The sequence below is a fragment of the Chiloscyllium plagiosum genome, unplaced genomic scaffold (genome assembly GCF_037043375.1).
Source record: "Chiloscyllium plagiosum isolate Xiang-an unplaced genomic scaffold, Cpla_swu_hap1 HiC_scaffold_4, whole genome shotgun sequence".
NCBI lineage: Eukaryota > Metazoa > Chordata > Chondrichthyes > Orectolobiformes > Hemiscylliidae > Chiloscyllium > Chiloscyllium plagiosum.
Genome location: NW_028270142.1, coordinates 45,831,823 through 45,850,587, shown reverse-complemented (window position 1 = coordinate 45,850,587; position 18,765 = coordinate 45,831,823). Strand labels below are relative to the sequence as shown.

Here is an 18,765-nt window from a genome sequence, read left to right as displayed (position 1 = left end):
AAGGTCAGACAGCTCTCTGCTTCTTGCTTGAGTGGAAGTCCAGCAATCTCCGTCCACCACCATCTTAATATGTCTGACTGAACTTGTTCTATTATTTAACAACTCTTTTTACACTGCTCACTCGTCTAAGCAAAACGTGTAACTATGGGAATCTGTACTATAGATGCCTATCTGTGAAATATTCTTTGTTCCAGTTCTACTAAGGTTCCTCTTCCTCAAATTCTTCTTTCCTATATTGATTATCATATAAGTGTTGTTTCCTGCTCGTGTCCTGAACTATAACATTTATGTTTGATTCCAATTTCGCACCCTTATTTCAAATTCACATGATCCTCCTTCAACTCTTCCTTGACTTTTGTGTCTTTGTTTCTGAGAACTGGCTGTGAACTAGTTTTTACAATATGTTGCTGACTACAAAAGCTACCTTAACTATACGTCCTTCCACCTCACTTTCTGTAAGGACCCGATTCTGTTTTTACAGCTTCCTTATCTCTGTTACAGCTGTTCTGATAATGGTCCATAAACAGGACTTCTGAAAACTTGACTTTTTACCTCAGCTGAGGATTCACTCACCAAAATGGTTGGCAGTCCTTCAGCTATGTCTGTATCATTTCTTGCTCTCTCTCTTTCTCTCTCACAAAACCATGCTAGGGTTCCCCTGTATCCCCTTCCTCTTCCATCCTTCACATTTAACAGACCACACATGCCACTCTAGTGTGATACAAACAACAAACACATCTTTCCCTCCTCTTTCAGCACGTTGAGCGAACCTGCCCTCTATGAAATTTTCACTACTCCTCAATTACCACCAACATCTCCTCCTCTTCCAACGGCATTTTCCCTTGCAAGTGCAAGAGTTGGCAACGCCTGCACCTCATCTCCTTCTCCATCATCATTTAGGGCCTTAATCATTCATTCCAGTCAATTTATTTCTATTTCTTGCAATTTAGCAAATTATAGTCACTGGTTACAATGCTGTTTCCTCTTTACTGGATACCAAACATATACTGCTTGACTGAACGTCTTTGTTCAGATAGCAAGAGTGACCTTGAAATTCAGGTTTCGTGCCATTTGAATTCTCTGCCCCTGTCCCAATCTGCTATCTCAGCCCTCGGCCTCTGACACTATTTTGAGGAATAGCAACTCAACTTTTGATTAAACACTTTACAGACAGCTGTACACAACAGTGAATTTAACAATTTCATATCATAACCACTGTTCTCATGCTTTCAGTCAGCAATTGATGGTAATAATTCTGTTTCTCTTTACACTTCTTCTCTGTCTCTCTTTTGTTTTTTCACTTGTCACAGTGCTGCCTCCTTTTACCTTAGATCATCAGCTATTTAATCAACTGTCTTTTTCCAATCTGTTTATTTATTTATTTCACTCCCCTTTTTTAACCTGGATCAGCAACTGTTTAAAATCTGTAACATCTAGAACAACTAGAACAATATGTTCTAATTCAAAATAAAAGTCAGTGATCTGAAATGTTAACCCTATTTCTCTCTGCATGGATGGTGCCTGACCTGCTGAGCAGTTAGCATTTTCTGGTTAAATTTCAGATTTCCAACAACTTCAGCACTTTTGCCTCCGTAAAATTTTACAAACTGTAGATAACAGTCAACATCTTAATTCCATGAAACAACCTATTTAATGCAGAAATTCTGGGCAAGAATACAGTAAAATACTCTCCTCTCATACCAATAATAAGTCACAGTAAAGCCATGAGCTTTTTAGTGAAGGAAAATAAAGCTATTCTCGTCTGAATGCACCTCTAAAAATGTTCCTGAATGTTTGTTACAAACAAAAAGCTTGTCCAATCTACATCCAATGGTATCAAATAACTGAGTCAAAGGTCTGAACTAGGTGGAAAAAGAAACAAAAGGAATGATAACCTTTGACTGCAAAAGATTTTCAAAAATCCCCTTAAGGAATATTTTGAGAAGTCTGCAAACAGATTAGTTGGCATGCTATATCAAATACACATGTTTAATTACTAAAACCAGAGTTCACCCAACTATTCTGGCTGAATCTAATGCCACTCCAGAAACAGTTGATTTGAATATGGCACCTGTAAATACGATACATAAACTCATGGGAGAAGTGAATTACACTGAATTTTAAAGTCTCTTTTTTTGAAATGGAATAAAATAAAAGATCTTCCAAAGATTATGTTTCTGAGAGAAAACAGCAATAACTACAGCATGAATAGAATCTAGTCTCAGGCATCATGTCAGCATGCGTTTCCAATACTTGAAACTGTAAAAAGGTTTGTTCATTAAAGGGTCAGGTTTGGGGTATGAAAAGGAGACAAGAAACTTACTTTGTTCTGTATTATATGTTTTGTGCAAATATCCTTTGAAGTCAATAAGCTATCCACCTGTCAACAGTCAGGTGCTAACGAGAAGGCTTTCAAACCGGAAATGTAACCTTAAAATTGAAACATCAGGCACCTTCTGGAGGGACAGGGAGAATGGATTAACACTGGGACATTAAGATGTCTCAGAAATATTTTCATTTTATAACACATAATGGTAATCAGAGGGAATATATGGAGAAATAGTGGGCCCAGAGTTTTGCACTGGAAGTAGCAGTGAGATTATCAGTGAATAAACTGGACAACAATGTCCAGTGTCTGCACATACACAGTGCACATGGAAATCAGAGACTTGCTGTCCAGGTTGCTCGATTCCTCCCAAGTTTTGCCATATTATATCTCACTGACAGACTTGACACTGGAACAGCATGACATTGCAGTACTCGTTTGATGGATATACAGTCCCAACAAAAGAATGAACTTGTGCATCTCAACGTGAGAAAACTTTCACTGGTTTGACAAGTTTTAATTACTACCAAACAATGTCTTTGGCACATTATTCTCTGAGTTTAATTACTGGTGGAGATTTTAAAAATGCACTTATTCTTAGCATTTCCTTTCTGTCTCTTCCGAACAAGGATTGAACAAAAGCATGGGTTTAAATATGATTGACTCTTAACTGCCCTCTGGGCAATTACAGATAGGCAGTAAATGGTTGCCGAGCCAGAGATGCCCACGTCCCATAAGTAAATTAAGAAAAGGTGCTGTTAAGGTAGCCCTGGTGAGCTTCTACAGTGTACTTTCTAGATGGTAAACAAAACAGTCAGGTGCATTGGTGGTAGAAAGGATGACTATTTATAAACATGGCAGATGAGGGCACTAATCAAGCAGACTGCTTTATCCCAGATGTGCTGAAAGTTCATGAGTGTTATAATTGCACATTCAGGCAAGTGGGAGTATTCCATCACACTTCTGACTTGTGCCTTAAGACTTGTGGACAAGTCTTAGGGAGTCAGTGTGCAGGTTACCTACCCTTTCCTGATCTGTAGTGTGTAGCTGATCAAGTTAAGGTTCTGATCAATGGCAACCCCTTAATTCTGGGAATTGTGCAAAAGCAATGCCATTGAATCATAGCACGATTACAACATAGAAGTAGGCTATTAGGCCCACTGTTTCCATGCTGATACTGCAACAGGAAACCAGCCCGTTTCTTCCCAAACTTTAATATTCTTGAAAAAAATTCATTTAAGGTGGCTAGATCCTCTCTTAGAAATGCTCATTGTCCAACGTAAATGTGGCACATATTTTAAGTTGCCACAGCCCAATCTGATTGTGTCCAGTCCTGCCGCATAGAAACATAAAAAGATAGGAACAGGGGCATTTAGCCCTTAAGCCTGTTCTATCATTCAATAGAATCATGGCTGATCATCCTACTCAGTACCCTGTTCCTGCTTTATCCCATCCCTTTGATCCCTTTTGCCTTAAGGACTATATCTAATTCCTTCTTAAAACATTATATTTTGACTTAATCGCTTTCTGTGGCAGCAAATTCCACAGGCTTACTGCTCTCTGGGTGAAGAAATTTTTCCTTATTTCAGTTTGAATGGTTTACCTCATTTCCTTAAACTGTAACCCCTGGCTCTAGACTCCCCAGTCATCAGGAACATCCTTCCTGCATTTACCCTGTCTAGTCCTGATAGAACTTTATAGGTTACCATGAGATTCCTCCTTAATTCTTCTAAACTCCAGTGAATACAATCCTAACTGATCCAGTCTCTCTTCATATGTCAGTTCTGTCATTCTAGGTGTGGCAAACTTTTGTTACACTCCATCCATAGCCAGAACATCTTGTCTCAGATAAGGACACAAAAACTGCACATAATAGTGCAGGCATGGACACAGATTGAATCATTACTATGGTACTTAAAGCCCAATACAGAAACCATGAACTAATCATAAAAGATACCAAATGGCATATTTTACACGTTTAGTGTGGCATGGGATATGGGCAATTGTTGACATCCCTAATTGATTTGAACGAAGTGGTTTGCTGGACCATGGCAAAGGGCAGTTAAGAGTCAATCACATTGTTGTGCGGCTTTAGTCACAGGTAGGCCAGTCAGGTAAGCATGACAGATATCTTTCTCTAAAAACATATTGCTGCAATTGCCTTCAATTCTAGATTTTTATTCCACCAGCCACAAATTTGACTGAAACTGTGCACCCAGAATATTAACTGGGTGCTGGATTGCTCGTCCAGTGACATTAACAGAATGTCACTGTCTCCCTTCTCTTCAAAGTTACTTTGAATATTTACCAGTGAAATATGCCCTCAGGGGATGTAATCCCAAAAACATACAGTCTATTCTCATAAAGCTGAGGAGGCAACAATCATAATCATACACCAACCTTAAATGAACTGCTCTATTATGGCAGTGCAGATAAAGTTGAACAAAAACGTGCTGACTGTTAATGGCTGCACTGAGCTTCCTGGCTATATCACATCCATCTAAAGGTTCCTGGGCTCATTTCTACCATCCTTTAAGTTATCTTTTCATTCTTCCAGATGGTCTTCTGTACTCATTGCCAAGAATCCTAAACATAGCTGGCAGGAAGCCACACCATGCTTTGACAAAAGGCAGGAGAGTGTTGTTGTAGCCTTCAGCCGCTGAGAGGGGCACTTAACAGAATTTAAACCCTGAGGGCATGTTTAAATTGTTTTCCATTTTCTTTGATGATTTGAAGCATGCTCTCTTTCCCAAATTAGCATAGAAGAGTGGGGGAATTACCGCAAATGCGCATCTTAAGACAGATTTGTTCAAGAGTGGATGGACCCGCTGAGAATGGGGAATAAAACAGATCCACTAGGATAACTGATTGCTTTCACATGATACATATTGAAGTTGAGATTGAAGGCATTTAGGTGCAGATGTGGTTACTTATCAAAGTAGCAGCAGAGTAAAAATTAATTTAACATTCTAACGATTATATCAGTGACAAAACAGATCTCAGCCAATCTTTCATCTTCTGCACTCTCTGAATCTACAGGAAGCAAGGTCAAATCCCACTGTAAATTGGGATCTCTGCTCAACAGCCCCATTGTCCTACAGTAACAACAAACAGAACGAAGTAAAATGTGAAATTATCAAGATTAAACTACGCAATGGTGCATAATACAGGAAACGGGACAACACCAAGTAGAGCGCTTAGAAATATTTCTCCATGCCAGACAATCTTTGTTTCAGAAAGTTGAGAAAAATAGAATAAAACTCCAACCCATACATATTATAAATGGCCAATTTGTCTTACTCCTAAAAAGCATGTTGTAACAACTGTTTACTTATTCATTTATAGACAGGTTTCTTCATAAATGCAGTTCATTGAAAAGATGCTGTAACATCCTGATTTGTGTCTCTAGAATGAAGCACATCACATAATATGACAGAGAACAATTAAGTCTCCTGCTTCCTAGCAGCAATCACTGTTGAAATCAACCTCTTGAAAGGAAAAGATAAACTGTTATTTTAAACAATACAACCTATTTGCTTTTTGCATAACTGAGCAATGATATCTCCCTTTCTAAAAGGCATATTAGATATTAAGATGCTGATAAATGCTTTTCCAATCTGTGCACATAACCATTAACGCTGCTGTACATTTTTGACACTAGTCTATTACTTTACACACTTATAAAAATATCTTCTATTACTTCTATATTTAACACAAACAATATAGTAGCATTTCATGTATAATTACAAACTCTTCAAAAAAGAAGAACTCGAGGTTGAAGTAGGAAATTTAACCTTTTAGATGTAGAAAATAATCAAACGTTTAAAAAAAAATCAATTCCCATCATGCTCCAAAAAGAAACAATTAAGGTCCAAGGAACAAACAGAAGATTGGAGACTGATAATTGTGCCATACTGAAAATTTTTCATTTCTGATAAAGACATAATAATTAATGTGCCTTGTGTCGTGAATAAATTATGGGTCTTCCTCGCTTGCAAAACAAACCCAGTGTTGCATCACTCCTGGCACAATATTCTGCTTTTAACATTGTCTTCTGTAAGAACACTTCCTTGGCTCATGTAAAAACTCTGCTCATATAATTTATTTGTAATTTAGATTACTTAAACTTATGTTTTGTTCATGTAGGTCTTTAAAATCCTAGATATGAATATTTTATGCCAACTCAAAAGCTATGTATTTTAAATTATAAACTAAACATGATGCAAGGAGCATTGTTTAGTAGTCATTTGTGTATAGTCACTTCCAGTTAATAGGGCTCCATCAGACACCTGACCTGTGTTTTAACCTCACAGCTTCAGGATTAATAAAAACTGAATAGGACTCTGAAGAATTAGTGCAAACATTTACATTCAATAAGTGGCAAGCAAAAATGCAGGTTTACTTTAAGATTACTGGCCCCAATATCAATGCTGCCAAAACCTCTAAGTTGGTAATCTAAGTTGATAACTGTACTACAGTGGTTAAAAAAAATACATTGTTCATAGAATGCAGACAACCATTATCAAGGTGGCATTTACTGCCTGCTGTTTTGACAATGTGGTGATGGTGGTTGGTTTTATCTTTAAACCACTGGAGTACCTTGTGGTGTTGGGTCGAGAATGATGTTTAAAATATAAACCACTGGTTAGCGAGGTTATAAACAATAAAACACAAGTAAATATTACATATGGTGAATGCCCACTAGCTGTTATTACATATTATGCAGAAATACCACCTTACAGATAGATGCAAGTTTTTTTATGTTGGAAACAAAATCGCTCTCCTACAACAATTCAATTCAAGAGCACAGGTCTATGCTGTAAGGACTGAGCACTGGAAAACATGTAACAAGATCCTTCTGAAATGTGCAATAACTTGTCTCATTTTACATTCAATTTGCTGCATTCACACGGTCACACACAGACAGACTTTAATGACTGGAGTTTCAGTCTGAAAGTGTTAACCAAACCAGTGTGACTGAACTAAGCATTCCCCGACAGAATATCATTTACTTCAGTGAACAAATTCTGCAAGTTAATATCTTCATGACACTGTATTCTGTAATTTCATAAGCAAATACCTAAATCTAATTTAAACTAATTTCAATCCAAATCAGTTTTAAATCAGGAAAATATCTCCAACTACAATGGTGCAAGGGTACCTTATTACATATTCCCATTTCATGATTACGTATCAATTTTTAGAAATATTACTTTGATGACATACTGATAATGTTCTGTAAATTTGTTTTTTTACATACCCATCAAATTATCTTCTATTTTCCTTTTGCCATGCACCTTCCCTTTAAGGTTGGTAAATGCTTTCATGTGTCATTTGTCCCTCTGTTGCAAATTCCCATAATGAGACAGTGCAACAATGTTAGAGGTGTCATCTTCTAGGTGTGATATTATGAAAAAAAACTACTTCGTGTTTGTAACCCCCTTTGGGAAGTCCTGAGATCATAAAAATTGCTACAAAAATGAAAGCTTTCTTTCTTTATAGGCCACGTTATGGATCAGGCCAGATCCCCTCAAAACATTTCAAGAAAGTAGCTTGGACCTAACTTTGCTAGTTGTTTTAAGCAAGTGTCGAGCAGATATTCCAAGAATGATGCAGCTGGCCCAACTACTTAGTTTTAAGCAAAATGTAATTTATTTGCAATATTACTTAATGAAACACAAACAAATGACAACAGAATATAAAATAACTTAACCTATGTGAAAACCCAACAGATTATCCTAACTTAATGATGTTGTTTCAAATTCCTGCAACAATCCCCATAAACATTCCTTGGCAAAAAAGGTAAAATCAAACACATAGTCTAACAGGGAGGAAGAGAGAGATGGTAGAGGGATTCAGCATGGAGCACCTTCTTCCATGTAGCTGCTTCTTGGACCAGTAGCCTCAATGACTGCTTTCAGTGAACAGCCAGACTGCTAAAAACCAAACCAAACCAAAAAAAAGCTGAGCTGGGAGAACTGGCCACTCCCCTTTCATTGTACTTTTTTAAAAACTTGAAAGCCCTTTCCCTGTGGCAATATCTGTTAGCTTTAATCAAACTGGCCCTAAAACACTTCAAACCTAGACTTTTTGGAATCACTGCTGGAAAAAAAGCCAAGGTCAGCATAACCTTGTTAAAGGAGTAGCATCATCGCACCCTATATAGGTATAGTTAAATTCAGATTAGGTGGCAAAGTCTCGAACAGAATTAAGTAATTCAGTGAGAACGATCTGATACTTCTACGGTTCACGACTTTAATTCTCTCTTTCATTTCCAGTGCATAGTCTGTTTTTGACATTCTAAGCTGTTATAATCAAACTCAAAGAAAGCTTTTGGAATAAGCATTGTACTTTTCTCCTGGGAACTTGACAGTTACAGAGTTTGAAGATTGAATTGGCCCACTTTGAGCCTTTGGTTTCTTCTCCAGTTTCTCAAAAGCCTATAAGTGTGTCGACCCAACAAATCTGTCAGTATTTGAGGAGAAGCAGCGGTGGATGTGGGTGGGAAATATATGACATTTAATTAGAACAGCCTTCTTGTGGGGGTGGGAGGAGCTACACTGAGATTACACTATGATTATTCAATATTTATCATTTAACCTCACCTACTCTCTGCCTTGTAAAACACCTTCCCCTCTGTTCTATTCCCCACCTTTTCAAATGCTCAAAACTTTTATCCATTTCCAATTTTTCCTAATTCTAGTAAAAGGTAACTGATCTGAAACATGAACCTGCACTGATAATTTTCTGTTTTTATTTCAGTTTACTGGTCTCTTCCCTCATGCAGGTGGATCTGCAGTGGTCTTCAACAATATTTTGCATTCTCTATCTTAATGCTTTTATTTTCCCTTCTCCTCACCATTCCACATTATTGCCAGTTTTTCTGTTGTGCATCTTGCCCTCTCATGTTCACTGGCTCAGCTATTTTCATGTTATTTTGTTCTTTATTGCCTCTTCATTGCCTCTCTGAAATGCTCCTTAGATATTATCCATCAGCTTCATCCCTTTCAGGTTTTCAAGCATTTGCTTGAACTCATCCATTAACTACTATCAGCATTCCCGATTCATGATGTCTACTTGCTGTTCTCTTCCCTACACCTTTTGTTTAGTTCAGTCCCATTAACAACTTGCTAATCCTCCAATTTCCAGTTCAGATCCAGCATGTAAACCCAAAATACAATATTCTGTCTTTTCCCTTTGCAGATACTGTCAACATGTTCTCTTTATATTTTAGATATTGTGTGGTAAGGCTCAGTACACTCACCTCTGGAACACGGTTCCGTGTTCAAGTCCCACTCTGGAGTTTCATCACAAAAATCAAGGTTTACACTTCTGTGCTGAGCAGCGGCAGTACAGCATTGTAGCAGGTGCTGCCTTTCCAATGAGACATTAAATCATATGTTTGCTTAGGTGGATGACATAGACTGCACTATTCCAAAGTAAAACAGAGGAGATATATCCAGCGTCCTGGCCTTTAGTGCACAACCAGCATCACAAAAATAAAGATTGGCATGCTGGTATTTCCGGGAGCATGTTGACCACATACTGACTGTTGTGTTTCCTACCTTACAACTGTGTCGACACTTTAAACGTAATTTATTGGGTATATAGCATTCTGAGAAGTGGCCACAATAAGTGCTATATAATGAAAGTTTTCTTTTCCCTTTTTGTCATTTCCAACATTTGCAGTTTTTCTCCTCTCTTGTTGTAAAGGAAAACTATCTTGTCTATACTTCAAAGCTGTTCTCAAAAAGGAAAAGTGAAATTAGCATTTTGGCATTTCTGAATTTACTAAATAAGTGCTGCTGCTAATAAATAGGAAAAAAGCATTGATTTTGAAATGTTGTTCTAATTTGATCTATACTGAACCTGCATGTACAATCATACAAAACAAATGGAGATCATTCAGCCCTTCATTTCAGTGCCAGCTCTCCAATTAGTTGCACATGACCTGTCCTTGCTCCCAAAGCTTTGCAAACCTTTTTCCTTTCTTTTGAAAGTTACAACTGAATCTGCATCCAGCATCATGAATTTCAGATCATAACTGAAATCATTTCTTCTCAACTTCCCTCTGTTACCTGAAGTCTGTGTCCTCTAGTTATCAACCTTTCTGCCAGTGGAAACAGTTCTTCATTATTTACTCTACCAAACCTTTCATAAATTTGAATATATCTTTTAAGCCTCTTGTCTGCTCATAAGAGAACAATCCAGATCTTCTAGCTAACTTATCCAAACTGGGATCTAGTTCCAGTGGATTTCTGATCAGAAACAATACCAACACAATGAAAAAAGTAATCGCATTTTTAAAGACAGAGTACATACTTAAATCAAGGCTGTGGCAGTATATTTATATTGATATTTAATTGAAACATGGTTATCAAATATTGATGATATTATTAGGCACAGACGATCACTAGAAAACAAGAAATGTATAAGAGGTAAACTAGGAAAAGAAAAACAGAATGTACTTGATATCTGAAACAAAACAGGGAAATTTAGAAATATGTAATAGATCAGGAAGCATTTCAAAGAGATACAGTTAATATCTGTTAAGTTATTTCTCTAATTCACATACTGACTGAATTGAGTAAAACATACTCAAGGATCAATTTAATGCAGTTGCTTTTTAAGATTATGCATTTAATAAGCTTAGAATGAATTTATCAAATTTAGCATAAACAGCATTTGTATCTTGTTCAGGAAATTCTCTCAAAAGTAAGTGTAACTTCTCCTAAATAAGAATAAGAGCGGCATTCATGTAATTAAACTTCCACATTTAAATATCAGTCTTTGACATGCAATGAAAAAAATACTCTTAACCATCTTCTGAAAACAAATAATGAAATTAAACAGACATGAACTGGCTGCCATACACCCTTAAAGATGCAATATTTGAGAAATGCAATTCCTAATTAAATGTATAATTACTGATGCTGGTTATGTACTTAAATAGCAATGTATTTTTAATTTGTATAAACCTTTTCTCATCACTTTTAATCTTTTTCACATCAACTAATGTTTAATGAACTGTTACCTGTAATCACACCAAGGACACTTATAAGGTTTCTCTCCTGTATGGACACGTCTGTGACGGGTCAGATGGGATTGTGTTGTGGAAGCAAAGTTGCACTGGTCACATTTGAATGGCTTTTCACCTACAAAAGAAACGCTCATTATTTTTTATCTGACAGGCTCTGATAATTATCAGAGTGTAAGGGTTAGAAAACCATGCTACCAAAGTTTTAATTTCTGACGCATTTACCTACTGACCAAATCTGAAGACCAATCATATGTACTTAAAATAAAGTACACGTTCACAATCTCAAAAATCCTTTGATATTTGTATTATAAGGCGTGAAGTTTTAAAAGTCACAGATTGCATATTTTTGCATCTTTCACCATAATATAGTACCAGCTCTCAATTAAATGGTCACGACTGGATTAACCTTTTATCAGTCCTGGTTAGTTAAGTTTCACATCTTAAAATGAACACATTTCAGATCCTTCCATCTTTCAATCTTCTTTATAAAGAAGAAAAATTATTTGAAAGAAATAACAAGAATCAAGAGGTTCAAACTAAAGAGTAAAACTTGATTGGTTTAGAAGATGGCCAGCACACCACAGTTCAAATACTGGGTTGAATTGCCATTCATTTATACCATCGGTGGTAATACAAACATTTGAACAATGACAGGCAGGAAAAGATTCCCCGATCCATTCAGCTTGTCGCACACAATTGAGATGCTTTGTATCTCACAATATATTAACACTCTAGTAAGGTAGAGTGTAGGAATTTTGGGGTGAAAAATGATGGGAAATTCCTTCCCAGTCATTAGTGAAATCAAAATTTGTCCAGAAGACCATTCTAGCACTGGTATTTCTACAATATTTATTATTTATGCAGGTCAAAGTGATTTTGGGTTCAACAGCAACAGTTTGGGTTCCTCACTAGTGCTGTTCGATTGCTATACAGGGAGATGATATTGTTCAATGTGAATTAAGAAGAAGGGCAGCAAGGGAAGGACAATGTGCTCGTACTGCAAGAACATTAGGGACACAGGTTTAAATTCACACATTCTATTAAGCTTGAAATCTCTGTTGTGCCATGAGGAGGGGCGAGTAGGATCTCCAATTAAGAATAGTCTGGAGGTTTCGTCAAATTACCTCTCATATCCCATCACTGGTTTGTTAATGTTACATTGATTGTACTGTTACAGTATTTATTGAATAAGTGTCATGAACATCTAGAAAACTGGACAGCTGGGACATTGGAGTTGGTAGGCAGAAGGCAGAGATGTGTGATGCTGCAGTCAGTAAATAAACCTACTATTAAGGAAAGGATCTCTGCAGTTGCTAGGAGTATGTTCACCAAGCTGGGAACTGGGTTTGCAGATATTTCGACCCCTTTCTAGGTGACATCCTCAATGCTGTGGAACCTCCTGTGAAGTGGAGGTTCTCTGTTTAGTTTCATACTTCACAATTTGTTTTGGCTCCATTGTTGTCTAACATGCGCAGGCTCACACACCCTTCCTTGACAAACAAAGAAATGAGGGAAATGAACAGGCCCTTCATTGCTCAACTTAATGCTTCTCACCTTTAGCTAAATTGCCCTTTCTCCACCTCCAAGATTTTAATTTATGAATAAATGAAAGTGTTAACTTTTTTTAAAATGGCACAATTTTTTATTTAAAAGCCTGAAGATTTTTTCCCCTGTGCCTGGTCTCAGCAGTGTTCCAGAGATCAATCTACTATTCACGGGTGAGATTCCAGGTCAATCTTGAAGTGTTCAAAACACAATGGTAGGTTGCAGAGAATAGGGGAGGGTATCAGAGTTGGAGGCAAACGGAGGATGGTTATTGTATGTGCCCAAATCAATCTTGAACACTTTGTGTTGGCCTGCACAAACATATGCCGGTCACAATTTTACAGTGGGTTGCTTGTCAACAGCGTAATCTGCACTCAGCATGTAATGGACAGAGAGACATTTTAAAAAGTTGACTTTGCACATTTGCAGGGAAAGAAAAAAAAGACATTAAAAGTAGGTATCACATGACTTCTTCCAGTAATACCATGTTTAGAACTGCCGACAAGCAGGAAAATACAACAAGCAACATACTAACATGTGCCTCATATTACATTGCTCAAGTCACTTTATAAAGGTTGGGCATCTGTAGAGTATCATCTGACCACAACACAAAAGTTGCTAACAAAAGAGTTGCAGTGAAAATTATGTACATAAGGAGAAGTGTCCATTAACTTTATTACAGTATTATCAATGTCTCTGTCACACATCTGTGCAGAAAAAAAGTACACCAGCATTATAATACTTATTCCCACATCCTCTCAATTTCCCATCAGTTACCTTTCTTAATCATATAAATCACAGGCAGAGTGTATCTCCTTTCACATCAAAGTGATTATCAGTCAGATTGTGCAGAAATCCCTCTTTTTTTTCTCTACCAAGGTAGGTCACATGCACTTCTTTGTTTGTCTGGTAGGTTCTATCTAAAAAGGTGAATTGATCAGTTTGACTGACCTGTGTGCTGTCGCCTGTGTTTGGTGAGAGCGTGGCGTGTTCCACCAGCAAATCCGCAGAGGTCACACAGGAACGACTTCTCCCCTATTGCAACAACAAACAGATAAGGGGACCACGCAGGTCACAGATCATTAAAATATATCTATCAAGGCTTTCAGGGTTACTAATTCCTCCAATCAAATGTTTCCATGTAAATATGTCAAATGGGAATGAAATTACCACTGCGGTTTATTGACTGTGATAAAATCTGAAAAGCACCACTGAACATAATTACATACTTGTCAGAACCATAAAAATTAGCTTTAATATCAATGGAATGGTTTTGTACAACTTCATTTCAGTTAGATGTCTTCCAGATGGGGCTGCTTTTTGCACTTGAATAATTTTTATACATACTCTGCTTATCCTCCCCTCAATTTCTACAAACCCAGTCACTCAATGTTGACTCGCCTTCCTACAACGAAGGAGCAGGAATATTTCTTCAGCAGCAGTTACCAAAAGCTGTCTAAACGCTGAATGAAATAAAGCCTTCAACGTTTACCTGAAGCCACTGGACAATAACAATAGTACCTTTGACAGCATTGCAACTAAAACAAATGCAATAATAAACTGCAGCTGCAGAGTGCATACTGAAGCCATTCGACAATACTATCCTTGGTCTATACATCAAAAGCAAAATACAGTGGTTGCTGAAAATCTGAAGGAAATTCAGAAAACTCTGGAAATATTCGGTAGGTCGTGCAATGTCCGCAAAAACAGAAATGAATTAATATTTCAGGTTGATGATCTTTCATTATAACTGGAACAAGTTAAAGATGTAACAAAAGTTCTGAAACAGGGGAAAAAAAGACTGAGGTTTGGGAAAGGGAAGATCTGCACTAGACTAAAAGGCAGGACAGATTAAATGACAAAAACAAAATGCTGGTGCAAAGCTTCCAAAACTGGTCGATAATGAACATTTCCTCAGAGGTGGAAAAGATTAATGACCTGAGGCATGACCTCAGTTTCTATCTCCACAGACACTGGTGACCTGTTGATTATTTCCAGCATTTTCTGCATCAAAGTCTCATATCAATCAGCACATAAAGGTGTAGTTTCAAAACTAATGCCATTCCCTGATTTTTTTTCCCTGAAGTTTATCTTAATGAAATTACACCATTCCTCTTGCCCTCTGTATAAATACTGGCTATATTAGTTTTTCTTAGATACATTAAAACATATCTCCTGCATCTAAACATGTTTCTTCACCGTGGGCTGTTTGCAAAACCTTAAAATTATGGACAGTGTAAAGCAGTGAAAGGTGAACAATCGCAGAACTTATTTTAACAAACATGTCATAAATTCATCTAAAATCAAAACATGTTGAATAAATTACAAAGCTGCAATGATTATCCTCAAAAATAATATTTTCAGCCAAAATATTTGTTGAAAAACAGGGGGTTGGAAAGAATGTGCCATTTCCATACATTAGCAGCTCATGTTCTTGCTCTGAAAAATTTAAAATAAGCTACTTCATCTTTCTATTAATAACTCAGATTATAAATATTTATTTTTAAAAAAATTGGCTTCATAGAGTTTGACACAATATAATTTACTGGTCTAACGCCAACAGGTGCTGGTTTGTCTTCAGAGTTTCTTTTTTAGCAAAATTCTGGAACCTATCCACAAACTAAACTCAGTATAAACAAAATGTGAGCCTTTGACAAGCAGACTAATGTGAGTACAACTAATGCAATTAATGGACTAAGTCTTATGTTCTTTAGCCAAAACTAGATTCCAGTCTAGCAATACCTTGATTTCGTAATTTGCATCCTTATTTTTAAATTTCTCCAACCTTGTCTAGCCTTACATACCTTGAAGAGCTTTTCACTCCTCCAATTCCAATTCATGCTGATTTTCACTGCTCCAAGGCCGAGGTGGCCTTGCCTTTATCTGGATAGGTCATTTGCTCGGTATTTCTCTCCCTAAACCTCCCTGTCTTTCAATCACTCTTGCCTCCTTTAGAACACTTTTTGACCAAGTTTTGGTCACTTGTCTCAATTTTGACTCGTGTAGCTCCATGCCAAATTTGTCTGACAATGTTTATATGAAGCATATTTGGTGTCTTATTTATATTTGTCTATACTAGTTTAATGTGATATTTTTGTTCAGTTCATTAATTTAGTTTCTTCTTTATCCATTCTTTAAGTATCAAATATATCTCAAATTACTATTACCCAGCTGTTTTGATAGCCATTTTACTAGTATTTAACTTGGAATACAACCCAATGAGCATTGCAACATTGAGTCACAGTTGTTAGTTGTGCAACTGTAGACACTGCCATGCATCATGGTATGTCTGGATTATTGATATTGAGTGCAAAGACAATGACCATCAGAAGTGCGAAAACAAATTCTCCATTAGCTCTCCCAGAATAAATGATTAAAAGCAACAGGTACATGGAAGTAATTATCAGAGAATAATTACATTTCAGGCTTCAGATGATTATTACAAATTAACCCTTTGACTTACACTATTACATTATGCTAATCCTTAGATGTCTATATTTTAGTTTACCAGTTAAAAGAAATATCAAGAGAAAATATTTTTTGTTTGGTTACTTGGTCATTGAGGCCTGTGGAAAATGACTCCACACCACAAACAGTACAGCAGTCCACTGAGAGAGACCTCCTTAGCTGCAACAGCCCAATCTTGTAGCTCTGCTGTTTACGTACTGAACTGGTAATCAAGTCTCCATAGGGCTTAGCAAATAATTCAGTCAACTAAACGAGTTATTTTTCCCCTTTAAAAATGGACGAATAGTCTCATGAAGGACTAAATGCATCTGAATATTAATTATTTCAACAAGCAATAATCTGTTGCCAAAGTAAAAATCTAGACTCAAATTCAAGCTTAAATAGCACTAAATTGGATTCAATATCACTAAATGCTAGCAAATTGGTCTGAAATGTACTACCGCAAGTTACTTTTAGTGACAGCAAATTGCATTATAGGAGTCTGAGTCATTTTTTGACCAAGATTCCTTGTACATGTTGGTATAAACTGATTTATATTTATCATATTGCATCTTGTCTATGCCTCTTCATGTGTTTCTTGTGTGCAATGGCCTGTGGTGCAATCTACTCCATGGCCTCCTCCACTTAAGAGCATCGGAGAATAATCCATCTCTAAAAAGTCCCTAATTTGTCTCTCCAATCTGTGCTATTTCCACACAAAGAATTGGAAACTTAGTTGCATGAAGCAAAATGATCCAGCTCACCTACAATCTTAAGAATATACTTTAAATCTCAATTTACTGGAGAAATAAGAACTCAACTTGCTTAGTTTAACAAGTGTACAACTATTGATTTTACAAGTTAAAATGGCATATTTTAATTGAAGAACAATGTGAGAAGAATTGCATTCTCACTGAGTACCACTGCAGGAACAATTTTTTTCAATGTTAACGTAATGCAAACAACAAGTATTTTTCCCTGAGCATTTTCTTCTGAATTTAAACGCAGAATGACATGGAAACACATCCCTTATTTTCTATTAGGAAACAGACACTGTCCCATATCTCTCATTATGGTACAGACTACAAAATCTAACAACAAAAATCTATAATATTGATTGAACCAAGTCTCCACAATTATTCTTTAGAAGGAAACACTGACGATAAATTACATCTGCACTGGCTTTTCATCTGGTGTTCGATACCAGTGATCTTTGAGGGCAGTCTAGAGACCTTAAATCGTCAACACCCTTGTCAGTGAAGCTAAGGAGGTTTTAGCCTCCCAGACATAAATCTAAAGAAAGTCCCAAAAATATGCCTTTTGATGGAAAAACAAATGAACATGTTCAACATTCAATGCTCAAATAAACTCATTAAATTTCCGTCATAACTCTTTTATACGTTAATGACGTTTCATAATTCAGTTTCCTTACATATTCAAGTCAGCTATGAATGGATGTTTTCTGTTATGTGATGCGCAGTGCACAATTTGACCAATAAGGTGGGGCTTTGAGTTTTCTAGTCAAACATGTGACATAAATATGGCATCAACATAGGCTGTCAACTCTCCAGAATTAGCCGAAGTCAGTTTTTCTCTCCACAGATGCTGCCTGAATAGCATTTTCAGCTTTTATTTCAGCCTTCAGATGAGAAGGTGGTTGTGAATTTCAGGACTAGGATCAATTTAAAAAAAGTCTCCCCCTACCTGCTACCTCAAAATCCACCTTTCCACTCACCAAAACTTTTGTTTCTCCAGCAAGCATATGGCTTTTAAAAAAATCCTTTTAGAGTATAAATTCCTGCAGGGCCTTGTTCCTTCCCACTCTTTCTAATCTGTTCCAGCTCTACAACCCACCAGATATCTGAGCTCACCAATTCTGGCCTCGTGCACATTCTGACTTATCAATATGCCATTATATAAATTGTAGATATTTTCAACTCAACCTGTTCAGAGATGTTATCACATTTTTCTGGAGTAAATGGGACTTGAACCTGTGCCTCCTGGCCGAGAGATGGGAACATTATATTAATTTTATCAATTTAAGTATGTATAGGTAGAATGCATTGTTAATGAGAATGAGAATGGAGGGTTAAGGGACTTCTAATGGCTCAAGTGGCAAAATGGTAATATCCCTACCTTTGAGCCAGGAGGACTGGCTTCAAGTTCCACCAGAAGGATGTAATAACATCTCTGAATAACTTGATTCGAAACTATATTGACTAATTTCAAAAAGGCACTGATACAGGAGTTGAGAGCAGACAGGAAATATACATTTGGAATATTTCATTCAGAGTGGAGTTATTTCAAGCAAACACTGACCCAAGTTTCTTCCTATACCAAAATTGTTATGAGGAATATAACACATTGATGATCATTCTTTCAGCAGTCTAGGGCCTAAACTCAGAAG

The 18,765-nt window shown here is 36.8% G+C and overlaps 1 protein-coding gene across 4 annotated transcripts in view; it reads right to left on the bottom strand.

The window, feature by feature from the left end:
• LOC122549216 (zinc finger protein 407) overlaps positions 1 to 18,765 on the bottom strand; it is a 525,130-nt gene that overhangs the window by 188,765 nt on the left and 317,600 nt on the right. For all 4 annotated transcript variants that reach the window (XM_087986220.1, XM_087986222.1, XM_087986221.1 and 1 more), the window contains exons 6-7: positions 13,863 to 13,946; positions 11,361 to 11,481 (exon numbers count right to left, since the gene is read on the bottom strand). In XM_087986220.1, the coding sequence (XP_087842346.1) occupies positions 11,361 to 11,481; positions 13,863 to 13,946 (205 nt within the window). The remainder of the gene's footprint in view (positions 1 to 11,360; positions 11,482 to 13,862; positions 13,947 to 18,765) is intronic.